Source organism: Pseudoliparis swirei, chromosome 23 (assembly GCF_029220125.1).
Source record: "Pseudoliparis swirei isolate HS2019 ecotype Mariana Trench chromosome 23, NWPU_hadal_v1, whole genome shotgun sequence".
Classification (NCBI taxonomy): domain Eukaryota; kingdom Metazoa; phylum Chordata; class Actinopteri; order Perciformes; family Liparidae; genus Pseudoliparis; species Pseudoliparis swirei.
The window spans coordinates 16,471,638-16,498,741 of record NC_079410.1 but is presented as its reverse complement, the minus strand read 5'-3'; the positions used below and the strand labels follow the sequence as shown (position 1 = coordinate 16,498,741).

General features: G+C 45.0%; 3 protein-coding genes and 1 long non-coding RNA gene across 4 annotated transcripts; all 4 read right to left on the bottom strand.

Annotated features, from left to right (window-relative positions):
* Positions 1–3,060, bottom strand: si:ch73-141c7.1 (coenzyme Q-binding protein COQ10 homolog, mitochondrial). The gene is made up of 5 exons (XM_056406492.1): positions 2,855–3,060; positions 1,853–2,008; positions 1,394–1,586; positions 1,168–1,263; positions 1–427 (listed from the first exon to the last, which is right to left on the bottom strand). The coding sequence occupies exons 1-5, from the start codon at positions 2,959–2,961 to the stop codon at positions 275–277; spliced, it is 705 nt and encodes a 234-aa protein (XP_056262467.1). The 5' UTR covers positions 2,962–3,060; the 3' UTR covers positions 1–274.
* An 11,010-nt stretch (positions 3,061–14,070) lies between these two features.
* Positions 14,071–15,115, bottom strand: LOC130188249 (complement C1q-like protein 3). Its single transcript, XM_056406493.1, has 3 exons — positions 14,813–15,115; positions 14,575–14,709; positions 14,071–14,488 (listed from the first exon to the last, which is right to left on the bottom strand). The coding sequence occupies exons 1-3, from the start codon at positions 15,066–15,068 to the stop codon at positions 14,199–14,201; spliced, it is 681 nt and encodes a 226-aa protein (XP_056262468.1). The 5' UTR covers positions 15,069–15,115; the 3' UTR covers positions 14,071–14,198.
* A 3,121-nt stretch (positions 15,116–18,236) lies between these two features.
* On the bottom strand, positions 18,237–20,239 carry LOC130188253 (uncharacterized). Its single transcript, XR_008830591.1, has 2 exons — positions 19,481–20,239; positions 18,237–18,914 (listed from the first exon to the last, which is right to left on the bottom strand). It is a non-coding gene; the product is annotated as an uncharacterized LOC130188253 (long non-coding RNA).
* Positions 20,240–22,399: 2,160 nt separating this feature from the next.
* Positions 22,400–26,523, bottom strand: hsd17b1 (hydroxysteroid (17-beta) dehydrogenase 1). The gene is made up of 6 exons (XM_056406491.1): positions 26,427–26,523; positions 24,943–25,104; positions 24,679–24,858; positions 24,515–24,608; positions 24,242–24,425; positions 22,400–23,035 (listed from the first exon to the last, which is right to left on the bottom strand). The coding sequence occupies exons 1-6, from the start codon at positions 26,521–26,523 to the stop codon at positions 22,880–22,882; spliced, it is 873 nt and encodes a 290-aa protein (XP_056262466.1). The 3' UTR covers positions 22,400–22,879.
* Between the last annotated feature and the right edge of the window lie 581 nt (positions 26,524–27,104).

Below are 27,104 nucleotides of genomic sequence, written 5' to 3'. Positions count from 1 at the left end.
AAAATAAAAGATTTGTTTAATGCCAGCAAAATCCAAAAAGCTCTGAACACTTCTTCATGTTGCAGTGTGGAACCCCCAATCTTACAAAGAAACCATGTACTTATGCCTGACATCTAAATATATACAAGAAATGAATAAATTAGCTTGTGGATTATAAATAAACAGTAAGTATGTTAAATGTACATGTCGACTCGAGTGTAAGATATAGACATGTGGAAAAAGAAGAACCAGCTTCCTGTGTAGGACAAGTGTTGACAGGGTTTGGTTGGAGGCCTCATGTTGACCGCCTCCTCAGCGGCGCCTCCTGCTGGTTCCTATAAAGCGCCGCAGCTCGAGACTCGAAGGCGTTGACCATCTGTTTGACCACCTCGTCAAAGAAGACGCTGGCGAGCTGAGAGTGCAGAAGAGACTTGAACTCAAATGAAACCTGCAGAGGACACAGGCGGGGGGGAAGTGTTGGTGAGTTTACTCTACGATCACAGCCAAGGACGAGTTCAAGGTCCCGATTTACTGTCAGGACTTTTACTTCCTTGAAATGTCAATCTTACTGAACATGTTCCACTGAAGTGCAACTACTTCCTGGCTGACCTTGAGGTCATCTGAGTCAACATTTAGGTCATTCAGCTCTGTTCCTGATGGTTATTTCAAGACCAGAGAACAAAGTACTTGTTTATCGTGTCTTATGAATGATTTACCCCATTACACTTTATTCTTGTTTATTACTTGAGGTGAGGACCTTGCATCAGCCCTTTGGGTTTCTTTTCTCACCTGCACTCATTTCTGTTTCTTTTAATAATGTTACATTTGAACTGTTTTTCTTTTATTGTGCGAATAAAAAATAAATAAATTTAAAAAAGTTATTTCAGGCCTCCTGGGACACCAGCTCGCTACTCATGAGCAAATTTAAGAGCATAACGAGATTTTACCCCTATTTTAATCTAGTAATCCATTCACAATAGTACAAGACCTGCTCTCTCTTTAAGCATGCGATCTGATGTTTGTATGTTATAATAATGCCACTGGTATTGGACTCCTTTCATTATTTACATTATTATATTTTCATTGCAGAATTCTACTTCCAATTGCTGTGAATGCTGCAAAAAAGACGTATTTGCTCACGACCCTCAGGGTCAGAGACTCATGACTCATGTCCTCTCACACACTTACAGAGAAATCCACTCTGCAGGAGGCCGGCAGGTCTGCAGGGGCGAACCTCCATATGGTTTCAAGATGGCTGAAGAGGGATCCGTCGGTACACACGGCCTGTTGCAAAAGAAAATACTCTTTCATTCTAATTGACTGTCAAAAGACAAGAGGCGGGGTCAAAGTATATTGTTTGAGAAAAGAATACATGTCGTGGTTTTATTCTGGAGCTACTAGGACTGGGACTGACCCTGACTTGGTGGTTTGGGACGACGGTGACCTCAGAGGTGTAGCGCTCCACGATGGGGGGGAAACCGATCTCCAGGTCCACCCGGATGCTGCCGTTTCGTCCCTTCGTGACCCGAGACTTCTTGCACCAGGGAACAAAGTGGCGGTACTGGTCCATATCGGCCACCACTTTGTACATCTGCTCAGGAGAAAACCTGAACACACAGTTGCATCGAGATCCCCCATTTCAACATCATTTTTTTGGGGTGTATTTTATTCAATTTCTAAGTTTTATTTTCAGTACTTTTTTCGTGAAATTAATATAGAATATAGACCATTTTTTCTTTGTCAAAATATTTGCATCTTCATTTTCTGATTGTCAACTACTCCATACATCTATTCCTAACCAAGGTTTAGATCAGGGGCTGTCGTGTTGGTACTTCAGTGGTCTTTATCGTCTTTATCCTTTGGGGCGCCTCACCCTAGTGTCCGGCACTCGGTGTACTCCATCCTGCGCGTGCGGGCGGGGGAGGCCAGGTTGATGAAGCTGCAGCTGGGTGTGCTGACTGGGAAGGGGGGGCGGAGAGGCAGGCCGGCCCCTCTCACTGCCAGGACCCCACAGGAGCCCCACAAGTGCCTGAAGGGTAAGACATACATGAGTTTTTGGGATTATATACAACAACAATCCAAAATCCTTTTCGCCACAAAACAGACTGGATTAAAATCTGGGTCCATACACATGTTGACCAATTGATTTCCAGGACCGTTCCATGACCTTTCCAGGACTTTAAACAAAATTTTCATGACCAAACATTTTGTTGAAACTCAGTGTAGCCATGAAAAAGTGAGAAGATGTAGTATTTAAACTAACAATGACAATTCCGAAGCATACAGTAGTATATATACCTCGTGAATTAACATATGCATATAACAAACGTGCGTTACTTTTCCAAAACTTTGGGGGTTTTATTTTTTTCCAAGACTTTTACAGGAAAACATTTTACAATTCCATGACAAATTTGCCTCAGAGGGCTTTACAATATGTACACATACGACATCCCTGTCCCAGGACCTCACATCGGATCAGGAAAAACTCCCCCCCAAAAAAAGATAAATAAATAATAACAACAAATTGAAAAAAACCTTTCAAGGGAAAAAAATTGAAGAAACCCTCCATTAATTATTCCCTGTGATGACCTGCGTGCAGCTTGTTGAATGCACGAGACTTAACCACAGGTTAGTCCGCCAAGTGCGCTTCTCTCACACACGCACGCATGCGCACACTCACACACTGTCCAATTCATGCAGGTGGAAAGTACAACTTAGCTCCGGAGCAGTCGCGAGTTTAACAACTCATAATTCACACAAACTGCCACATTTCGAGAGACGTCTGACTGATGCCGTTCAGTCGGAACCGTGTTCAGTACGTCGCCCTCCTCCCACGTCACGCTCCGTCTCTCCGGGAAGTCCCGTTGTCACTCACCTGCGCTCCGCTCTTCTCCCGTGTCCTCGCGCCGCCGCTCGAGAGGAGTGGGCTCGGCACAGCTCCAGCAGCCGCCTGAGGAGCACCGGGGTCGCCCTGCTCGTCATGGAGGGAGTTCACGGCTGAAGACTGACACCAGTTCTCAGGGGAGACGTCGGCACTCGCACCCCGGCGGCAGCAGCAGCAGCCCGGCTTTGTTCCCACTTGGTGAGCCGCTCCAGGCCGATGCAGAAAGCGGTGACGTAGCAGGAGGCGCTGGCCAATCAGAGAGCCCGGTCAAGTTTTAAAGTGTAATTGATCCATATGTGTCACTTGAAGTAGAGCTGGAATTAAGTTAGATAGACACACACTTTAGTTTGTCCTTTTCAGGTTTTATGTCTTTTTCTAAAACATGTTGTGACTTGAAAGGTTCCATGATTTAGAAAAAGTATCAGAAGTAGAATTGTTATAATGGCATGTATATATATATATATGTATATATATATATATATATATATATATGTATATATATTTATATATATACATTTAGCCTGACACTTTTATTCTTGTCACCCCAAAATAGATAAGGAAATGCATATTTATTGTTGTACTGTCGAACGGTTTGTCACATATGACGCATTTGTGATTGAATCGCTGAACATATCTGACTCCTGCGTTCACAGGGTTCTGAGAGGTTTTGAGAGGTTTCGACAGGCGACCCGAAGGTGACCAAGCAAAGCAAATACTGTGCGCAACACTTTCCTGGACTTTGGTGCTGCATCATGTCCAATAAAATGAAATGTATGAAGCCAAGTTTGATAGCAGTACGATAGTAAACTACTTGTAATGTTAATGCACCAGCCCGTATAACTCATTATTATTCTGCAAGCCTTAAGAACCTCATGCCATCTAAGAGACGTAATGCGTAGCCGTGGAGACAAGCTTCAGGTTAGAGGTCATACTGTGAGCCTCAGGCTGGTGAGATATGCTACTGTTGGCCCTCTTTCAGTGTTATACATGCAGTTCAGGGACTCAAAAGCCCAACGCAGGCAGCTGAACTTCCTCTTTACAATTCACTTAAAACAACTCAGGAAGACATTTATTACCTTTTTCATAGTTTTTGAATGACCTCTTTTACTAAATTTGTATTGAAATAGAAAAACAATAAAGGACTCGCAGTAATAAGATAATTGTCTTCTGTTTATGCAATTTGTTTTCTCACGACTACACATGGGAGTCACTGCAGTGATGTCACTGATTTTGCATTTGTCATTAACAATTATATATTATTTCTTAACAGGCTGTCATTCAACCAGCCGAAGAGCTCTTCTGTGTGTCTGCATGTCGCTCACAGTAGAAAATGTACAAGCTGGCGTCCTTTTAGATTGTAAGAAAGTGAACTACCACAGAATATATCTGACTCCGTCTGTTTCCATGAGAGATTATATACAGAGGACAAAGTGACAATCCATTTGTAGGTGTACTTATATGTTCAGACTAAACTAGCCGTGACAAAGTGTTTTCTACTCTTCTTCTCTTTTTATTTCAATAAAAGGGATTTTTACACTTTAACAAAATAATGCAGAATTTGATCAGTATTTCCGTGTCCCTCCTTGTGACACTTGACCTTTATTATGAAGGTCACCTCCAGTCTGCTGTGAGTGTAATAACAGATACCATCCAAATGAATTCCAGTTGAGTTTAAGTACTTTATTGATTCTTCCCTCAAGAGACATTAAAGCCATTGAACAAACACACGAAAAGAAATGAAACATTTCTTCATTCCACGCTTGAGAATGAGGAAGTTGTTCACGTTGCTTAAGAGAGCCGATCAAACAAACGTGTTTTACTTTAGTAGAGTGGTAATGTTGAGCTTCGGCGAGTCATTTGAAAATATGCCAACCAGTGTGTCGGGAAAAATATAAAAGACAGGAGAGCAGCATTCAACACATAATATATCTCCACCAACCAGAACATTATCTATTTTATATAATCAGGAATATAACTTTTGATGGGGACATAGAAATAGAAGCTTGGGTCGCTCCATGTGAACGAACACAACGCCCTTAAAGCAACCAGTGAGTCACGGTGAGTCAACTTCATTCTTTGAAATCAAAACCAGAAAGTTTGACCTGCGAGAAGACGAGCAGGTGATGAACATTATTGATCCTCAGCTGAGAACATGATTTTGCTCAGCGCTCTGATGTGGCGTGAGCGTCGGGATCTGTGATCTTCAGTTTGGTGAGGTGGCACTCCACCGCGGTGAAGTATCTGAACGGGGCTGGCCTCCTGGATGGCCTCCAGGAACACCTGGACACCAAAACACACGCAGGATGACATCACGGGACGGCGTTGACACGACTGTGATGAACTCAAACTCTCTTCTCATCCTGCACTAAAGGAAAAAGTAGCCAGAGCCAATTACACAATTACACGTCAACGTATATTATTACAAATTGAACTTCACTGTCAGAATGAAAAGGAGAAGTTTTCCATCAAGGTGATGTCAGAATTTTTAAAAAACAGTTCTGACAAGCGTATATGAAATATGAGGCAGTTATGATCTAGATCAGTGGTTCTCAACCTTTTTTCAGTGATTTTAAAGCAGTTAAAGCTTTTGATTTATTTGTGACCTGTTCACTATGAATGTGTTCACACACAGGAAAACAGCATGAAAGATGTAAGCCCAAAAGTGCATGATAAGGCCGTGTTTAACATTAAAAACTGCTCTGATCTCTCACCTTGACAACGATTTTTTGACTTTGCATTTAAAAATGTAGTTTTAAAAGTTCCAACAAGCAAAAAACTTGATTTAGTTCTTTTGCAGCTCTAGTGCACAAGAGGGAAAGCCGGTTGTTCATCGGACTGCCTGTGAGTAAACGGGTCATCGGCGTCATGTTTCCACAAAGTGAACCATGTATCTCGTCAAAACGGATAATTGACATTGAAAATTTAATTATCTTTACAAATCCATCTTCTAGCACCTGACCAACACTAACTTCTTCATGCCCCTATCTTTCCTCTTTCACCCCTTGTCTCCCAATCAAGTTCTTAGCTTGGTGACCTCCGCCCGACCGACCACCTGCGCCCTGACCCGTCCGTCTCCCATTCTCCAGGCTATTGCTCCTGACCTTCTGACCTTCCTCACCCATCTTATTAACAGCTCCCTCTCAACTGGCTGTTGCCCTAACTCTCTGAAGGAGGCGAGTCAACCCTCTCCTGAAGAAACCCACGCTCGACCCGTCTGAAGTCAGCAACTACAGACCGGTCTCTCTTCTTCCTTTTCTCTCAAAACTCTGGGCGAGCTATCTTGAGCCAAGTGTCCTCCTATCTCCACAGTAACAACCTTGACCCTCACCAGTCTGGATTCAAGGCCGGCCACTCGACAGAGCGGCCCTCCTTGCTGTCTCTGAGCAGCCCACTGCTAGAGCAGCCTCTCTCTCCTCTGTCCTTATCCTTCTCGACCTTTCTGCAGCATTTGACACCGTGGACCACAAATCCTGATCTCTTCTCTTCCAGGACCTGGGATCTCAGGCACTGCACTCGCTCTTCTCTTCCTACCTTAAGACCGCACCTACCGGGTAACTTGGAGAGGATCTGTCTGATCCTTGTCCTCTCACTACTGGGGTTCCTCAAGGCTCCGTCCTGGGTCCCTCCTCTTCTCTCTGTACACAAATTCTCTCGGCTCTGTCATTCGTTGCATGGCTTCTCCTACCATAGCTATGCTGATGACACCAACTGATCTTCTCGTTTCACCGTCCGAAACACAGGTGGCGGCACGAATCTCTGCCTGTCTGACTGACATCTCTCAGTGGATGTCTGCTCACCACCTGAAGATCAACCTGACAAGACTGAGCTACTATTCCTTCAGGGAAAGGGAAATTCACCCACGTCACGCTCCGTCTCTCCGGGAAGTCCCGTTGTCACTCACCTGCGCTCCGCTCTTCTCCCGTGTCCTCGCGCCGCCGCTCGAGAGGAGTGGGCTCCGCACAGCTCCAGCAGCCGCCTGAGGAGCACCGGGGTCGCCCTGCTCGTCATGGAGGGAGTTCACGGCTGAAGACTGACACCAGTTCTCAGGGGAGACGTCGGCACTCGCACCCCGGCGGCAGCAGCAGCAGCCCGGCTTTGTTCCCACTTGGTGAGCCGCTCCAGGCCGATGCAGAAAGCGGTGACGTAGCAGGAGGCGCTGGCCAATCAGAGAGCCCGGTCAAGTTTTAAAGCGTAATTGATCCATATGTGTCACTTGAAGTAGAGCTGGAATGAAGTTAGATAGACACACACTTTAGTTTGTCCTTTTCAGGTTTTATGTCTTTTTCTAAAACATGTTGTGACTTGAAAGGTTCCATGATTTAGAAAAAGTATCAGAAGTAGAATTGTTATAATGGCATGTATATATATATATATGTATATATATATATGTATATATATGTATATATATTTATATATATACATTTAGCCTGACACTTTTATTCTTGTCACCCCAAAATAGATAAGGAAATGCATATTTATTGTTGTACTGTCGAACGGTTTGTCACATATGACGCATTTGTGATTGAATCGCTGAACATATCTGACTCCTGGGTTCACAGGGTTCTGAGAGGTTTTGAGAGGTTTCGACAGGCGACCCGAAGGTGACCAAGCAAAGCAAATACTGTGCGCAACACTTTCCTGGACTTTGGTGCTGCATCATGTCCAATAAAATGAAATGTATGAAGCCAAGTTTGATAGCAGTACGATAGTAAACTACTTGTAATGTTAATGCACCAGCCCGTATAACTCATTATTATTCTGCAAGCCTTAAGAACCTCATGCCATCTAAGAGACGTAATGCGTAGCCGTGGAGACAAGCTTCAGGTTAGAGGTCATACTGTGAGCCTCAGGCTGGTGAGATATGCTACTGTTGGCCCTCTTTCAGTGTTATACATGCAGTTCAGGGACTCAAAAGCCCAACGCAGGCAGCTGAACTTCCTCTTTACAATTCACTTAAAACAACTCAGGAAGACATTTATTACCTTTTTCATAGTTTTTGAATGACCTCTTTTACTAAATTTGTATTGAAATAGAAAAACAATAAAGGACTCGCAGTAATAAGATAATTGTCTTCTGTTTATGCAATTTGTTTTCTCACGACTACACATGGGAGTCACTGCAGTGATGTCACTGATTTTGCATTTGTCATTAACAATTATATATTATTTCTTAACAGGCTGTCATTCAACCAGCCGAAGAGCTCTTCTGTGTGTCTGCATGTCGCTCACAGTAGAAAATGTACAAGCTGGCGTCCTTTTAGATTGTAAGAAAGTGAACTACCACAGAATATATCTGACTCCGTCTGTTTCCATGAGAGATTATATACAGAGGACAAAGTGACAATCCATTTGTAGGTGTACTTATATGTTCAGACTAAACTAGCCGTGACAAAGTGTTTTCTACTCTTCTTCTCTTTTTATTTCAATAAAAGGGATTTTTACACTTTAACAAAATAATGCAGAATTTGATCAGTATTTCCCGTGTCCCTCCTTGTGACACTTGACCTTTATTATGAAGGTCACCTCCAGTCTGCTGTGAGTGTAATAACAGATACCATCCAAATGAATTCCAGTTGAGTTAAAGTACTTTATTGATTCTTCCCTCAAGAGACATTAAAGCCATTGAACAAACACACGAAAAGAAATGAAACATTTCTTCATTCCACGCTTGAGAATGAGGAAGTTGTTCACGTTGCTTAAGAGAGCCGATCAAACAAACGTGTTTTACTTTAGTAGAGTGGTAATGTCGAGAAACTCGGCGAGTCATTTGAAAATATGCCAACCAGTGTGTCGGGAAAAATATAAAAAGACAGGAGAAACGCATTCAACACATAATATATCTCCACCAACCAGAACATTATCTATTTTTATATAATCAGGAATATAACTTTTGATGGGGACATAGAGAAATAGAAGCTTGGAGTCGCTCCATGTGAACGAACACAACGCCCTTAAAGCAACCAGTGAGTCACGGTGAGTCAACTTCATTCTTTGGAAATCAAAACCAGAAAGTTTGACCTGCGAGAAGACGAGCAGGTGATGAACATTATTGATCCTCAGCTGAGAACATGATTTTGCTCAACGCTCTGATGTAGCGTGAGCCGTCGGGATCTGTGATCTTCAGTTTGGTGAGAGGTGGCACTCCACCGCCGGTGAAGTATCTGAACGCAGGGCTGGCCTCCTGGATGGCCTCCAGGAACACCTGGACACCAAAACACACGCAGGATGACATCACGGGGACGACGTTGACACGACTGTGATGAACTCAAACTCTCTTCTCATCCTGCACTAAAGGAAAAGTAGCCAGAGCCAATTACACAATTACACGTCAACGTATATTATTACAAATTGAACTTCACTGTCAGAATGAAAAGGAGAAGTTTTCCATCAAGGTGATGTCAGAATTTAAAAAAAACAGTTCTGACAAGCGTATATGAAATATGAGGCAGTTATGATCTAGATCAGTGGTTCTCAACCTTTTTTCAGTGATTTTAAAGCAGTTAAAGCTTTTGATTTATTTGTGACCTGTTCACTATGAATGTGTTCACACACAGGAAAACAGCATGAAAGATGTAAGCCCAAAAGTGCATGATAAGGCCGTGTTTAACATTAAAAACTGCTCTGATCTCTCACCTTGACAACGATTTTTTGACTTTGCATTTAAAAATGTAGTTTTAAAAGTTCCAACAAGCAAAAAACTTGATTTAGTCCATTTGCAGCTCTAGTGCACAAGAGGGAAAGCCGGTTGTTCATCGGACTGCCTGTGAGTAAACGGGTCATCGCCGCGTCATGTTTCCACAAAGTGAACCATGTATCTCGTCAAAACGGATAATTGACATTGAAAATTTAATTATCTTTACAAATCCATCTTCTATCACCTCACCAACACTAACTTCTTCATCCCCCTCTCTTTCCTCTTTCACCCCCTTGTCTCCCAATCAAGTTCTTAGCTTGGTGACCTCCGCCCGACCGACCACCTGCGCCCTTGACCCCGTCCCGTCTCCCATTCTCCAGGCTATTGCTCCTGACCTTCTGACCTTCCTCACCCATCTTATTAACAGCTCCCTCTCAACTGGCTGTTTCCTAACTCTCTGAAGGAGGCGAGTCAACCCTCTCCTGAAGAAACCCACGCTCGACCCGTCTGAAGTCAGCAACTACAGACCGGTCTCTCTTCTTCCTTTTCTCTCCAAAACTCTGGAGCGAGCTATCTTGAGCCAAGTGTCCTCCTATCTCCACAGTAACAACCTTCTTGACCCTCACCAGTCTGGATTCAAGGCCGGCCACTCGACAGAGACGGCCCTCCTTGCTGTCTCTGAGCAGCTTCACACTGCTAGAGCAGCCTCTCTCCTCTGTCCTTATCCTTCTCGACCTTTCTGCAGCATTTGACACCGTGAACCACCAGATCCTGATCTCTTCTCTTCAGGACCTGGGGATCTCAGGCACTGCACTCGCTCTTTCTCTTCCTACCTTAAAGACCGCACCTACCGGGTAACTTGGAGAGGATCTGTGTCTGATCCTTGTCCTCTCACTACTGGGGTTCCTCAAGGCTCCGTCCTGGGTCCCTCCTCTTCTCTCTGTACACAAATTCTCTCGGCTCTGTCATTCGCTCGCATGGCTTCTCCTACCATAGCTATGCTGATGACACCCAACTGATCTTCTCGTTTCCACCGTCCGAAACACAGGTGGCGGCACGAATCTCTGCCTGTCTGACTGACATCTCTCAGTGGATGTCTGCTCACCACCTGAAGATCAACCCTGACAAGACTGAGCTACTATTCCTTCCAGGAAAGGCTCCCCACCCACGACCTGACTATCACCTTCAACAGCTCTGTGTTGGCCCCTACCCGGACTGCCAGGAACCTCGGGTGACACTCGACAGTCAACTCTCCTGACGGCCAACATCGCTGCGACGACGCGTTCCTGTAGGTACATGCTGCACAACATCAGGAGAATACGCCTCTTCTTACTCAGAAGGCGGCAGGTTCTGATCCAGGCTCTGGTCATTTCACGCCTCGACTACTGCAACTCCTCCTGGCTGGTCTACCGCTAAGGCCATCCGACCTCTGCAGCTCATCCAGAATGCAGCAGCTCGACTGGTCTTCAGCCTCCCGAAATTCACCCACACCACTCCGCCTCTCCGCCTCTCCACTGGTTACCGGTGGCTGCTCGCATCCGCTTCAAAACACTGGTCCTGGCGTACCGTGCTCTAGACGGATCGGGCCCGTCTACATCCGGGATATGGTCACACCGTACACCCCGGCACGTTCGCTCCGCTCTGCAACAGCCAATCGACTTGTGACTACTGCACCTCGAGCTAATCACTCTACATCCAGACTGTTTGCTGTCCTGGCTCCTCAGTGGTGGAACGAGCTCCCCACTGACATCAGGACAGCAGAAAGTCTCTACATCTTCCGTCGGAGACTGAAAACACACCTTTTCCGACTATATCTGGATTAAAACACAGATTAGCACTTCAGTGGCACTTAGATAGCACTTACTTATGGTACTTTTGTAGTTCGACTATGTTGAGGAAATGTTACTTCCTGTATTCTTGTTGTTCTTAGTTTGTACTCTAGGTTGAAATGCACTTATTGTAAGTCGCTTTGGATAAAAGCGTCTGCTAAATGACATGTAATGTAATGTAATCTCAACAATTCTCGGACAATGTGAAAACCGTATCGTCATTGTGTTGCCAGGCATGTAAGACCAACGCAGTGCCACTTGTCCATGTGTGTATTGAGGTTTTATCAAATGTAATATATTTAAAGAACGTCTATAAGGGCAATGACGCATGTATACATGGCCATACAGCACATGGTTTAATATGGAGTGGTTCACATGAGGATATATCCTTCTTTTCTGAAAGGTACACAGGCGTGTGTAGTGTACACACAAAGGGGTGTCAATACACATCTGATCTTTATGCATCCAAACAATAACCGTCAGTGTTGTTATTAGCAGCAGCGAACTGGACAGGAACTACAGGAACCAGCACAGAGGTTTGGAGTCCGTGGCTTGTTGTTCATTAAATGTGAAACGAGTCAACGACACAGGTGTGTAATTACCGGTGGCTGCAGCATCCGCTTCAACACTTGCGTACCGTGCTGCGAACGGATCGGGTCCCGTTTACATCCGGGATATGTTCAACCCTTACACCCCGGCACGTTCACTCCGCTCGGCAACAAGCAATCGACTTGTCACTTCGAGCTAATCACTCGACAAAATGTTTGCTGTCCTGGCTCCTCATTGGTGGAACGAGCTCCCCACTGACATCAGGACAGCAGAACGTCTCTACATAATAATAATAATAATAATCATCATTTATTTTATATAGCGCTTCTCAAGGCACCCGAAGTCGCTTTACAGAGTCCAGAGTCCAGTAGTCATACACACACAGTCATCCCGGTGGTGGTAAGCTACATCAGTAGCAGTGGCGGCTGGTGAATTTATTTGGGGGGGGGGGGGCGCAGTTTAAATATCACTCAACAATGAGAAGAAAAAGAGGTTTTGAGTAGAATATTGTCAAAAACAAAGCTTTATTTCAAGAACACACTGTGCTCAACACTGTCCAATAACAACTATCAACACACTGTAACTTTGGGCATGAGAGGTTCAGAGCAGCTTTAAGAAACATGGGGCTGGGTTTCAGAGGTTTGCTAAATAAAAGAGTTTCAACCTCACATGAAAGAGGTTCAGAGCAGAATAGTCAGAAAGAGATCACATGTTACATTGGGTGACAGAGCAGACCCACTACTGTAAAGAAAAGTAGCCTCTTCTCTTTAAAGTGGTCACTTTACTCTCTGGTTAAAGTCATCATGTCTGTAACCAGCCTGTTTCCATTATTCTTGAGGGAATGTGTCTGTTTTTCAGAACTTCTTCGTTGTGTTTCGATGCCAGTTCGGTCTCCTTCTGCTGACTGTAAACAGGGTTAGCTTCAGGCTGTTAGCTTCATGCTGTTAGCTAGATAACTGCGGCAAGATTCATGCTTTACACTTGTCTGAAGCTCTTTTGATCCCTCACCCCGTTGTAGTCCAGAGAGTTTCAGTCCCTTTGGAACAACAGACAGGGGAAATTAAACAGCGCATTACTCACTGAGCCTCCAGCTGACAGCTCCGTTAGCAACCTGCTCCCGTAGCTCCGTGGAGCTCTCTGGCTGAGGGAACATCTCTGATCTGCCGTGTAGTCCAATCACGGTTCATAATAAAACGATGTCATTGGCCAACGAGCGCACATTTTTGCGACCCAAGATTCACGTTTCATCCGCCAATGAGAAGCCGGTCCTTGCCGAAACGACTGAAATATTTTCTCGATGCGTACACACGTTAGATCGCCTCCAAAAGGGAGGGCTTCTCTCCGTGATAATGGCGATATATTATATTTTTTCACATTAACTTAAGTGGTTGTTGACAGGCTGACGGTCTCCCACACACATTTAGCGCGTCAACACGGTATATTTACTATTTAAATGATTTGGCACATAATGTTTTTTGACAGGATGTTTTTTTTTTTTTCTTCTTCTTTTTTTCTTCTTCATCTACACATTTTAAGAGGGGCGGCGCCCTAGCGCCCCCTATGGACGAACCGCCACTGATCAGTAGCCACAGCTGCCCTGGAGCAGACTGACGGAAGCGTGGCAGCCAATCAGCGCCTACGGCCCCTCCGACCACCACCAACATTCATTCACATCCATACGAACCGGGGTGAGGCTGCGGTGCATGTCTTTATGATGACATCTTCTACCGGAAACTAAAAACACATCTCTTCCGACTATATCTGGATTAAAACACAGATTAGCATCTCAGTGGCTCTTAAATGGCTCTTACTTATGGTAGCCTACTTTTGTAGTTTGACTTTCTTGAAGGAATGTAACTTTCTGGATTCTTGTTGTTCTGAGTTTGTACTCTTGGTTGATAAACTTATTGTAAGTCTGTTTGAATAAAAGTGTCTGCTAAATGACATGTTATGTAATGATATGTAATGTAATGCAGAGCAAATCCTCGAGCAGGGAGTTGTGAATGGGGCCATTGTCGCCCAAATGTACACCCCTGGTCTGACTAGATGTTGGAACTTGTGTGTTCATGTCACAAGATGGTCGACTCTACGGTAATTCATTGTATTTTTTTTTTTACCATCAATACAAATAAGCACACTGTTGTTCAAATAATGAACATCACAAGTTGAAAATAGAGACGCAGGCCTGGTGCCAACAAAGCTTCCTATTTCTTTATTAATGCAATATCTTGAACAAATTGCTGTCGCATTTCCCAATTTCCCTGTTGACTCAGCACAAATCCCTCAATTTGGTTTTCCGGTGACCCTCTGAAGACCCGCGCAGATCACGCCGCGAAGAGCAGGAAGCCTCCGAAGGTGTTGTAGTGCGAAGGGCCGTCGTCGTAGACCCTCTTGTTGGCATGCAGGTCCACGTACACGTTGTCTCCCGGCTGCAGGGCGATGACCACGGCGTTGCTTCCCATGTCGTTGCTGTCGGTGCCGACAGTGTCCGTGACGGACACCAGGACCTCGTCGTTCTTCATGAGGCTCACGACGGAGTTGGGGGTCGGACTGAGGTTGTTGAACATCGAGAATCGGAAGAAGTACGTCCCGCCCACCAGAGCTGTGAAGATACCTGATGGAAATAAAGAGATCGCTTTCATGAGCCCTCACTCGTCCCTCCTCTTTATCTCTCTCTCTCTCTCTGACACACACACATACCTGTTGAAGGATTGTAGCTGCTCCCAATGTTGGAGAAGACCTTCTTATACTTAAGCGGCGTATTGATGGTGAAAGGTCCAACTTCTCCGGAGCCGGACTCCATGAGAGCCGCAGAAAAGGCCACCTGAGGTTTGCCTGAGAGCATCAAATGACCACAGAATAAGAGTTTAAAAAAGGGAAGACTTATGACACGTGATTATTACATCCCGTAAAACTGATTTTCTCTTCGTTAGCTTACCCGCGGTCAGGCTGCGCAGCTCCAGGACTTCACTCTTAGTGTCGAGCAACTTGGCCTCCAGGAGGGCTATTTGCTCCGCCATGTGGGCGACCTTCTGTCCCACCGCCCCCAGGGTTTGACTCATGGAGGTGAGGGAGCAGATGTCGCTGCAGCCGCTGGACCCGGGGCACCGGCGGCCGTTGGCATCGTTTTCATTGACCGGTACTTCACATACGCAGCAGCTGAACGCCAGAATCAGGACCGCAATCTTCTTCATCCTCGTGGTTTTGAGAGCTCCGTCTCTGTGCAGTCTTCCTCTGTCAGACGCCTTTTATACTCCGCAGGACATTGTGCAAAACAACAAAGTCACGCTCGGAAAATCTTTCTGATAAGAGTTGGGACACTCCCAGCCAGGGGCGGTTTTTCCTACAGGCGGTATAGGCGGCCGCCTAGGGCACCATTCAGAGGGGGGCGCAAAAAAATGCGCCTAGTAAAAAAATATATATATAAATTTTTTTTTTTTTGCAGGGCAGTTTTTTTTTGCAGCCCCATCTATATCTCCAAGCAATATTTTGACGGCAATGCCAGCCATTAACAGAACAGAAAACAAAAAAAACATTAAAGCTGCAAGCAGCGTCGAACTGGTCCTCGCTCATCTGCGCCGGTCGGGGAGACGCCGGCACCCCCCGACCGGCGCAGATGAGTGAGGACCGAGGACGCAGGCACGCCGGTCGGACTTGACTCGGGCCGTGACTTGTAACGAGCACGAGAAGTTTGGGGCAGATTCGACAAAGTCCAGTTGAGCCAGTGGTGGCGCTTTGAGTCTGTGAACATATTCGTGCATCATGTGTCCCTACGTGAAGTATACACCACGTCATGTAAATTCAATGTAAAAAAAAAAATGATGAAAAAAGCTGTCTTGTCTTGGAATCGATCACACATCTCCAGGTGTCCAGTCAAACACTCATCATGCTGAGCTATAGATCATGCTGGATTATAGGCAGCCGTAGGCGGTCACATTTTTTTGGGCACGACGAGGGAGTGAATGTGCACCGTTGATCAGGGGGGGGGTAGCCGGAGCGTAGTTCAGCACAGACCTGACATTTTCTCAGGGATTTTGTTCTTTATTTAATGTTTGTTCATTGTTGCGGTCGTTGTTCTGTTTATTTGAAAGAAATTCAGTCTTGCAGGGCAAAATAGCGTTTGAAAGTTGAAATTCCGTTTTCGTGCAGAATCTTTTTTATTTTATTTATTTGGGGGGGGAGGGGGGGGGCGCCACGAGTGAAGCTCGTCTAGGGCGCCAAATGTGCTAGGGCCGCCCCTGTCCCAGTGGCGGTTCGTCCATAAGGGGCGCTAGTGCGCCGCCCCTCTTAAAATTTGGAGATGGAAAAAAAAAAAAAAAAAAATCTGTCAAAAAACATTATATGCCAAATCATTTAAATAGTAAATATACCGTGTTGACGCGCTAAATGTGTGTGGGAGACCGTAAGCCCCTGTCAACAACCACTTAAGTTAATGTGAAAAAATATAATATATCGCCATTATCACGGAGAGAAGCCCCTCCCCTTTTTCGAGGCGCTGTTCTAATGTGTGTGTACGGCATCGATACAACATTTCAGTCGTTTTGGCAATGACCGGCTTCACATTGGCGGATGAAACTGAATCTTGGTGCGCACAATGTGCGCACGCGATTGATTATTCGGCAGATCAGAGACCCGTATGTTCCTCAGCCCATAGAGCAGTGTTGCCAGGTCCGCGGTTTTCCTGCGGAATCGGGCCACTGAAGTGTTGCGCGGGTTGAATTTTTTGTCCTTGGTTCGGGTAGACCTATTTTGCATGCAAATTACATGAATATCTTTAAATAAAAATCCATATTTTAAATGAAATAATTAATTCATACCCAAATCCTACCAAACTGACTCAAGATCAGCACGTACACATTTTATTTATGATAATATACTGTATAATTACACAAGGCCATTTTAGGACCTAGGTGAAATAACTTGAGGGAAAACTGCTTTTAATGCTGGCAAACTAAACATATGTTGTTACTTTGTAGATATTACAATACATTTGGCAATGATAGCAATGCTGTTGGACTTTAAAAGCAGTGTATATGGTTTGGCACGGGCATATTTTGAGTTCTGATATTGGGCTGGTTTTTGGGCTGGTTTTGATTGGCCATTGGGCTGGTTTTGTCACACAGACCTGGCAACCCTGCTCACAATGGTTTTATATTGCTGATGGTGAGTTGAGTGAAAAACGATGTTGCACTATTTTGGCTATATTCTTTTATAAAAATTAACCGTTTATGTTACATACAGTAATGGTCGCTCATACGATCACGGCGTCCAGCTGTCGTGTCATTTAGACCGTCAACATATACGTTTGGTGGCGGTCTCATTGAGCCACTTTGGCACCGTTTGTTTAGCTACATCCGGTCGCCCCGACGTATATTTTCCTTGTGTAAATTGTGTTTTGCGTGTCTAGGAAGTGGAAGTGCAGAGACAGATCAGAAGGCAAATGTGTGTGTTCTGTTGTCTTCTGCAGGTATGTGTTTCCCTTTTGTTCAAAGTTAGAATTTTCTCTGTTTCTGCTGAAATGACTCTAGCTCATGTAGTTATTTATTTTGTCCATTAGGGGTCTCTGTTTTCCCCTTGTATGTTACATGTCATGGGCTGTGTCTACTACCGCGCACTTAACGAAGTACACTGCAATTCAGTGCACTGCATTGCAGTGTACTGCGTCGCTGATGAAGTGCTGTCTCAAATGGAACACTTAACCGTTCACCACTTGGCGGAAGTGACGGACGCAAATCTGTTCACGGCACCCGCGAAATTAAGCCGGGAGTGACGTATGCAAATCTGCTTGCGATACCCTAACCCTTAAAGTGACCAAATGAATGCACTTCTTGCCCTCTTGTTGCCCCTTGTTTACCTTTCTCCACCCCATGTGGAAACTGCGATACCTCCACAATCGCGGCAGGAGCCTCCGCCTTCTGGCTGAAGTCGAGATGGTATATGTAAATTTAATTGTGTGATTTTGCCTTACCTTCACAGCATAGCTTCATGTAGTAGTTGCAATTAAATTCTCCTCGCTAGGTATGCTAAATTCTCAATTATCTTTGTCAGAAGTAGCCTTCTTCTTTGCAATCCACATACACACCATATGGAAATAAAACATGACAAATCTGTACATGTTTGTCCCTAGATTCCAATTAGTTTTAAGAATTATCCACTGAAATGATAGTCATCATCTGCTTGAATTCACACAGTAATAGGCCTACTTTGACTGACTGTACTTTTATACACATCTCTGTTGTAGTGAAGTTCACCCTGATACAGGAATCAATTAGCAATTGAACACACAGGCATATTAATTTGTTGTTACAAACATGCATCAATTCTAATATAAATCAGAAAATGCAATAAAAGACTACAAAACCTCAATGACAACATTTTATTGATAAAATGACTTACATATTAATATAATCTTCCCTTCCCCTCCACTCCCCACACTCTACAGCAGCCACCCAGTCCCAGGCGGTGCTGCCGTATCAATGTTGCAATGCCACTGCTGGCGTTGTATTGTGATGGCCACAGTGACATGAGGGTGGACTTCAGGCTCACCCGAGTCATTCAACGCCCTCATGGCTGTGCTGGGCACTGACTGACCACGGTTGGGGCCCGAGATCTCCTGTCTAGTTTTTATTTTTTGGCTTGCCAGCGCCACCTCCTATCGGGTGGTGGCCAGGGCCTTCGACAGGCCCCGGGCTCAGTGCATGATGCCAGGGTCCTGAATAACAGCCCCATCTTCTATGAGCAGTCATCCCCTCCACCAGGATACTGTATCCTTGGGGATGGTGGCTCCCCCTGCCTGTCCCAACCCATCTGCCTCATGACCCCCTTCAGGCAGCCTGTCCGCAACCACCTCCAAGCTACAACTGCTGCCTGTCAAAGGCGAGGTGTGTTGTGGAGAGGTCCTTCGGGATACTGAAGATGCGATGGCGGTCCATCTTCTTAAAGGCCCTGGAGGTGGATGTGAGGTGCCAGAGGTCATTGGAGCCAGATGCAGATGTCGGGAGGGCAGCAGAGGACCAGCACCAGCACCTCCAGGAAAGTCTCTGGGGCAGGAAACAGAAATAGGATAGCCATTCAGTGCTCTGTCCCAGACCACGATTACATTTAAATTAATACATACACGACATTAAAAAAACAACACACGATGATTGAAAGCTACAATTATTTCTAGAAGGACAAGCTTAGATAGCTATCGTAACGGTATTAATTATCGGGCGGCGTGTGTGCAAACGCTCGCGGTGTCATGTTAACCCGTTATTAAACTGAGCATATCCATTGTTAATCCATTATTAAAATTGCTATTTCGATTGGTTAACAGAACAGCCGTTGTTTAACACTGTCCGATGACTGACATAGCTATCTGTCGTCGGACTTGCCGCTGGAGCAAGCGCCTGGAGCCACCTGCCCCGGCTCGTCAAGCGAAAAGTGTCCGATAAAAGTGCACCTTCGTCGGACTGGCCGGGTGGTGGATTACCCAGCTAGCTTATCATAACTGCCATGCAGATCCAATGGCATCTAATGCTACCTAGGTATGCTCACTAATCTGAGAATGGCATGTTAGTAGTACATTGTAATACCAGTACAATGTGTAATAACCGCTGATACTTACATTTACGGTCTGTAGCTTCGTGGTCTACCGCTTGTGCTGTCCGCCATTGTTTTAGAAATAAAATGAAAAGCTGGCGAAAGGGCTCCTCCTCTTCCGCTACGTCGCCAAGATGGCGGCCGCTTAGTGCGAGTAGTGTCCATCGTTTTACACTACATTTTTTGCCCGTTTGCAGTGCACCATCCGGGTACTTTCAGTGCACTGAATTCTGCTGGATTTTTCAGTGGCGCACTTCGAACACTGAAAGTCAGTGCTCGAAGTGCTCAAGTGCGCGGTAGTAGACACAGCCATGGTTTTTGATGAGAATTGTTATTATTTAGATTTAATGTGGTCCTGTCTTCCATGGACAATGGTTTTATTTTGCTGAGGGAAGTGGAAGTGCAGAGACAGATCAGAAGGCAAATGTGTGTGTTCTGTTGTCTTCTGCAGAATAAATAAGTGCTGGGAAAATCCACCATCTGAGCCGACTTCTTCCATGCCCGTTCCACATCTGTAACATCTGCTCTGAACCTCTTCCATGTGAGGGTGAAACTCTTTTATTTTGCAAACCTCTAAAACCCAACCCAATGTTTCTTAAAGAATTCTGCTCTGAACCTCTCATGCCCAAAGTTACAGTGTGTTGATAGTTGTTATTGGACAGTGTTGAGCACGCTGTGTTCTTGAAATAAAGCTTTGGTTTTTACAATATTCTACTCAAAACCTCTTTTCTTCTCATTGTTGAGTGCTATTTAAACCGCGTCGCCCAACTGCGCCCCCCCCCAAAAAAAATTCACCAGCCGCCACTGCCCTGTCCATATGTGTCACTTGAAGTTTAGCTGGAATGAAGTTAGACAGACACACACTTTAGTTTGTCCTTTTCAGGTTTTATGTCTTTTTCTAAAACATGTTGTGACTTGAAAGGTTCCATGATTTAGAAAAAGTATCAGAAGTAGAATTGTTATAATGGCATGTATATATATATATGTATATATATATATATATATATGTATATATCTATATACATTTAGCCTGACACTTTTATTCTTGTCACCCCAAATAGATAAGGAAATGCATATTTGTTGTGGTACTGTCGAACGGTTTGTCACATATGACGCATTTGTGATTGAATCGCTGAACATATCTGACTCCTGGGTTCACAGGGTTCTGAGAGATTTTGAGAGGTTTTGAGAGGCGACCCGAAGGTGACCAAGCAAAGCAAATACTGTGCGCAACACTTTCCTGGACTTTGGTGCTGCATCATGTCCATTCAAATGAAATGTTTGAAGCCAAGTTTGATAGCAGTACGATAGTAAACTACTTGTAATGTTAATGCACCAGCCCGTATAACTCATTATTATTCTGCAAGCTTTAAGAACCTCATGCCATCTAAGCATGGACGGATTAAGAAACCACGGGCCCCTGGGCCTGGACGTGTCAAGTGCCCCCCCCACCCGCAAAATTAAAAAAAAAATTAAAAAAACACATCGCTAACAAAACAGTCCGTATGGAACAACGATACCGGAGCTGAGCAGACAACATATAATTATATATGACATGACCATGAATGACTTAAGCCCTATATAATACCCGCGGGCGGCATCGTGTCATATCATCATATTCATATCAATACAATGTTAATAACAGCGGCGTCACGCGAGGAGGCTCAGCCCGGGGCCCCTGAGGGCCCCTGAGCTCATGGGCCCCTGAGCTCACGGGCCCCTGGTGCCGGTAGGCTCGTTCGGTAATCCATCCCTCAGTAGGACTATTGGGGCCTTGTTACTGACATGAATGACTTAAGCCCAGCATATACCGGCTACGGCGCATCGTGTCATATCATCATATTCATATCAATACAATGTTAATCACAGCGACGTCACGCGCGGAGGCTCTGGCTTAGGGGCCCCCTGAGCTCATGGGCCCCTGGGCTCATGGGCCCATCGGGTAATCCATCCCTCAGTAGAACTATTGGGGCCTTGTTACTGACATGAATGACTTAAGCCCAGCAGATACCGGCATACGGTGCATCGTGTCATATCATCATATTCATATCAATACAATGTTAATCACAGCGACGTCACGCGCGGAGGCTCAGGCCCAGGGGCCCCCTGAGCTCATGGGCCCCTGGGCCCGGTAGGCCCGTTTGTTAATCCATCCCTGCATCTAAGAGACGTAATGCGTAGCCGTGGAGACAAGCTTCAGGTTAGAGGTCATACTGTGAGCCTCAGGCTGGTGAGATATGCTACTGTTGGCCCTCTTTCAGTGTTATACATGCAGTTCAGGGACTCAAAAGCCCACCACAGGCAGCTAAACTTCCTCTTTACAATTCACTTAAAACAACTCAGGAAGACATTTATTACCTTTTTCATAGTTTTTTAATGACCTCTTTTACTAAATTTGTATTGAAATAGAAAAACAATAAAGGACTCGCAGTAATAAGATAATTGTCTTCTGTTTATGCAATTTGTTTTCTCACGACTACACATGGGAGTCACTGCAGTGATGTCACTGATTTTGCATTTATCATAAACAATTATATCTTATTTCTTAACAGGCTGTCATTCAACCAGCCGAAGAGCTCTTCTGTGTGTCTGCATGTCGCTCAGAGTAGAAAATGTACAAGCTGGCGTCCTTTTAGATTGTAAGAAAGTGAACTACCACAGAATATATCTGACTCCGTCTGTTTCCATGAGAGATTATATACAGAGGACAAAGTGACAATCCATTTGTAGGTGTACTTATATGTTCAGACTAAGCTAGCCGTGACAAACAGTGTTTTCTACTCTTCTTCTCTTTTTATTTCAATAAAAGGGATTTTTACACTTTAACAAAATAATGCAGAATTTGATCAGTATTTCCCGTGTCCCTCCTTGTGACACTTGACCTTTATTATGAAGGTCACCTCCAGTCTGCTGTGAGTGTAATAACAGATACCATCCAAATGAATTCCAGTTGAGTTTAAGTACTTTATTGATTCTTCCCTCAAGAGACATTAAAGCCATTGAACAAACACACAAAAAGAAATGAAACATTTCTTCATTCCACGCTTGAGAACGAGGAAGTTGTTCACGTTGCTTAAGAGAGCCGATCAAACATGGCACAAGTGTTTTACTTTCATAGAGTGGTAATGTCGAGAAACTCGGCGAGTCGTTTGAAAATATGCCAACCAGTGTGGCGGGAAAAATATAAAAAGACAGGAGAAACGCATTCAACACATAATATATCTCCACCAACCAGAACATTATCTATTTTTATATAATCAGGAATATAACTTTTGAGAAATAGAAGCTTGGAGTCGCTCCATGTGAACGAACACAACGCCCTTAAAGCAACCAGTGAGTCACGGTGAGTCAACTTCATTCTTTGGAAATCAAAACCAACAGAGCAGAAAGTTTGACCTGCGAGAAGACGAGCAGGTGATGAACATTATTGATCCTCAGCTGAGAACATGATTTTGCTCAACGCTCTGATGTAGCGTGAGCCGTCGGGATCTGTGATCTTCAGTTTGATGAGAGGTGGCACTCCACCGCCGGTGAAGTATCTGAACGCAGGGCTGGCCTCCTGGATGGCCTCCAGGAACACCTGGACACCAAAACACACGCAGGATGACATCACGGGGACGACGTTGACACGACTGTGATGAACTCAAACTCTCTTCTCATCCTGCACTAAAGGAAAAGTAGCCAGAGCCAATTACACAATTACACGTCAATGTATATTATTACAAATTGAACTTCACTGTCAGAATGAAAAGGAGAAGTTTTCCATCAAGGTGATGTCAGAATTTTAAAAAAACAGTTCTGACAAGCTTATATGAAATATGAGGCAGTTATGATCTAGATCAGTGGTTCTCAACCTTTTTTCAGTGATGTTTCAGCCAAGTACCCCTTAAACAGCGCAAAGCATTTTTGGTTGTAGTACACAGCGCTGATTTAATTCAAAAAATTCAGTTCATGAACATACACTTCTATTTTATTGAATATTTATTGAATAACTATGTTTGAAGGATTTCTGTATGTTTTTTAAAAATTCCCACGTACCCTCTGCAGCGCCTACACGTACCCTCAGGGGTACGAGTACCCCCATTGGAGAACCACTGATCTAGACCAGCGGACAAGCAATTTGAGATATGATCAACTGATAATAATCCATTTATATAGCGCCTTTTACGGTACTCAAAGACACTTTACATATCACAAGATTTGGCATTGAATTATGAACATGTTGGCATTATTTGCATGCCAATTGGATAAAAAGAAGATAAAAAGAAGATGTTGACTTTTTCATGACCTTGACCTTTGACCCGATCAATCCCAAAATCTAATCAAATGGTCCCCGGATAATAACCAATCATCCCACCAAATTGTATGCGATTCAAGAAGTTTGACCTTTTTCATGACCTTGACCTTGAACTTTGACCCGATCGATCCCAAAATCTAATCAAATGGTCCCCGGATAATAACAAATCATCCCACCAAATTTCATGCGATTCGGTTTAATACTTTTTGACTTATGCGAATAACACGCACGCATACAAATACACGGCGATCAAAACATTACCTTCCGCATTTTCAATGCGAAGGTAATAATTGTCTTGCTCAAGGACACATTGACTAGGGCGGGGATTGACCCGGCAACCCCCTCATTGAAAGACAGACCTGCTCACCACTGACCCAGTCGCCCACTAACGAGCCTTCCCGTGAACCTCGTTTATGTGTTTGTGTGCATGCTGGCTGTGTGTTTATTGAATCCTGCCCTCTTCGTATTGATAGATCTGTCTCCACACACCTTCACGATGTCCTCAGTGTCCTGGGCTGCGTTCTGGAAAACGTCGCCGCAGTGCCGCAGGTACTTTTCGTAGAGGCTGAGGGTGAGGGCGTCGACCTGCTGCAGGGACGCGTCCCCGAGCTCCGCCCTCTGCAGGTTGACCAGGAAGTCGGTGTTGACCGGCCCGCACTCGATGAGAGTCACGCTGCGGGGATGAAGCACAGTCCACGCTCACAGCGACCCGCCTCCAGACGGAGGAAGAGAAGCTGCATGAAACCGACACGTCCGACTCACTGGATGTTGAAGTGTTGCAGGAGGACCGCCAAGCTCTCGCACGCTCCCTCGATCGCAAATTTACTGGCGCAGTACACCTCATTAAAGGGCAGCCCTGCGAGAGAAGCAGGAAGATGGCTTATTTGGGCAATTTGCACACACGGCAGAAAACGAGCCCAACTCACCGTGAAGCCCTCCGGTGCTGCCGGTGACCAGGATGCGGCCTTGGCCCTGAGCCTTCATGCCGGGCAGGAAAGCCTGGATGGTCTGGATGGTCCCGAAGAGGTTGACCTCCAGGATCTTCCTCATGGAGTCCAGGGACTGCACCTCCAGCGGGCCCGTCAAACCCACTCCGGCGTTACACACTGCGAGTCCACGAGGACGAGAGGCCGTGAAACGCACGCGAGCGGACACAAAAAAACGACAATCTCGGCGGCGCGAGAGCATACCCAGGATGTCCACTCGTTTCTCGGCCACCCTGTCCCTCGCGTCCAGGATGGACTGCCGGACGGTCACGTCCATTTGGAGGATGTCCAAGGTGTCCTTGTGCAGGCTTTTCACACACTCCAGGAGACGCTCCTTCTTGGCCAGGTTTCTCATGGTGGCGTACACTAAACAGGAAACATGTAGCGGCACGTCTTCACACAGATTTGACCTTCTCATTTTGCTTTCTAGACAGATGACATACACAACCGTTCAAAAGTTTGGGATCACCCAGACAATTTCGTGTCTTCCATGAAAAATCACACTTTTATTTATCAAATGAATATAAGATATAGTCAAGACATTGACAAGGTTAGAAATAATGATTAATATTTGAAATATTAATTTTGTTCTACAAACTTAAAGCTCAAAGGAAGGCCAGTTGTTTAGCTTATATCACCAGCATAACTGTTTTCGGCTTTAGCTCAGTGGGGTAAGAGGGCCGTCCTGCAACCGCAGGGTTGTGGGTTCGATCCCCGCTCTCCCCATTAGTTGCAAGTCGAAGTGTCCTTGAGCAAGGCACTGAACCCCCAGTTGCTTCCCGGGCGCTTCACCGCAGCCCACTGCTCCTTAATAACTAAGGATGGGTTAAATGCAGAGAACTAATTTCCCCTTGGGGATTAATAAAAGTGTATATTCTTTTTCAGCTGTGCTAACATAATTGCACAAGGGTTTTCTAATCAGATATTAGTCTTCTAAGGCGATTAGCAAACACAATGTACCATTAGAACACTGGAGTGATAGTTGATGGAAATGGGCCTCTACACACCTATGGAGATATTTCATTAGAAACCAGACACTTCCACCTAGAATAGTCATTTACCACATTAACAATGTAGAGAGTGTATTTCTGATTAATTTAATGTTATCTTTATTGAAAAAACAGTGCTTTTCTTTGAAAAATAAAGTCATTTCTAAGTGTTCCCAAACTTTTGAACGGTAGTGTACATGTTTCAGAAGAACTCAAAGCACCACATGTCCCTCTTTACAATGTCTCCTTCGAACACAGTTGTCAAACACAAGGCCCGCGGGCCGAATGCGGCCCACCACGTCATTTTATGTGGCCGATGACGGCTTGAAAGACATAAGATCACCTGTATATCCTGTGCTTTTATTTTGAAGGTTTCAAATTAAATGGATTTGTGTTATAATATTAGAGAAATGTTCTCGTGGACAACATTTCTACTCTCGAATAAACAATAATCAAATGCAAAGAGAGTTATTTAACAACATGTTCATACAGAGCTTCAGTTGCAACCGGCCCTTTAAGAGGCAGCCGTGACGCCCATGTGGCCCACGGTGAACATTAGTTTGACACCCCTGCCTCAGAAGGTCTTTAACAGCAACATTTAACCGTCTTTGAGTCATATGAAAAGCGCTATAGAAATGTTATGTATTATTATTATTATTTCCTAACACGAGAACTGCAATAAAAGACAGTAGCGGTTACCTTTGAATGTTTTGTCGGGGTCGGAGGCCAACCGGACGGCCAGGCTGAGGCCGATGCCCGAGGAGCAGCCTGTGATCAGCACCACCTTCTTGTCCATGGAGCCACCGACTGTCTGCTTCAGGAGGGAGCAGCTGGAGCCCAGCGGGTAACATGGAGGCATGTGAAAGCGCTTCTTCTCAGTGTTTTCACATATTTCTCTATCACAAGGCCGGTTAACCCCAAACACGGTATCGGCCACCTGGAGTCCTCCCATCTTTTCACACGCCCTTGTTGGTGGAGTAGATTTTGTTTTCCCATTGAGACGCATGGGAAACAGGAGTGTCTTTGTGGGGGTGCTTGTACATCCTCCCAGCGTTGTATAAACGCCCGATGGTGTGATGTATAGTAAATGTGTTGTAGGTGTCGAACCTGCAGCACACGAATGTACCAAAGCATCATCATGTTGGTCCACTGGCCTCTGGCCGGGCTGCTCGCTGACCACCTCTCACACAATGAGCTGAGAACAATGGGTTTGAGTTCAGGAGGTCGCGGAGGGAAATCGCTGGGTGCAGTTCTCAGAGAAATGTTATCCTTTTCCCGGGTGTGTGAAATAAACTGTTGTTATATCGTCTTACGGTGAGCTGTCATTCGCCTTCTTAGTTTCTGACGAAGTAATTTCATTTCAGACGTCACATTCGG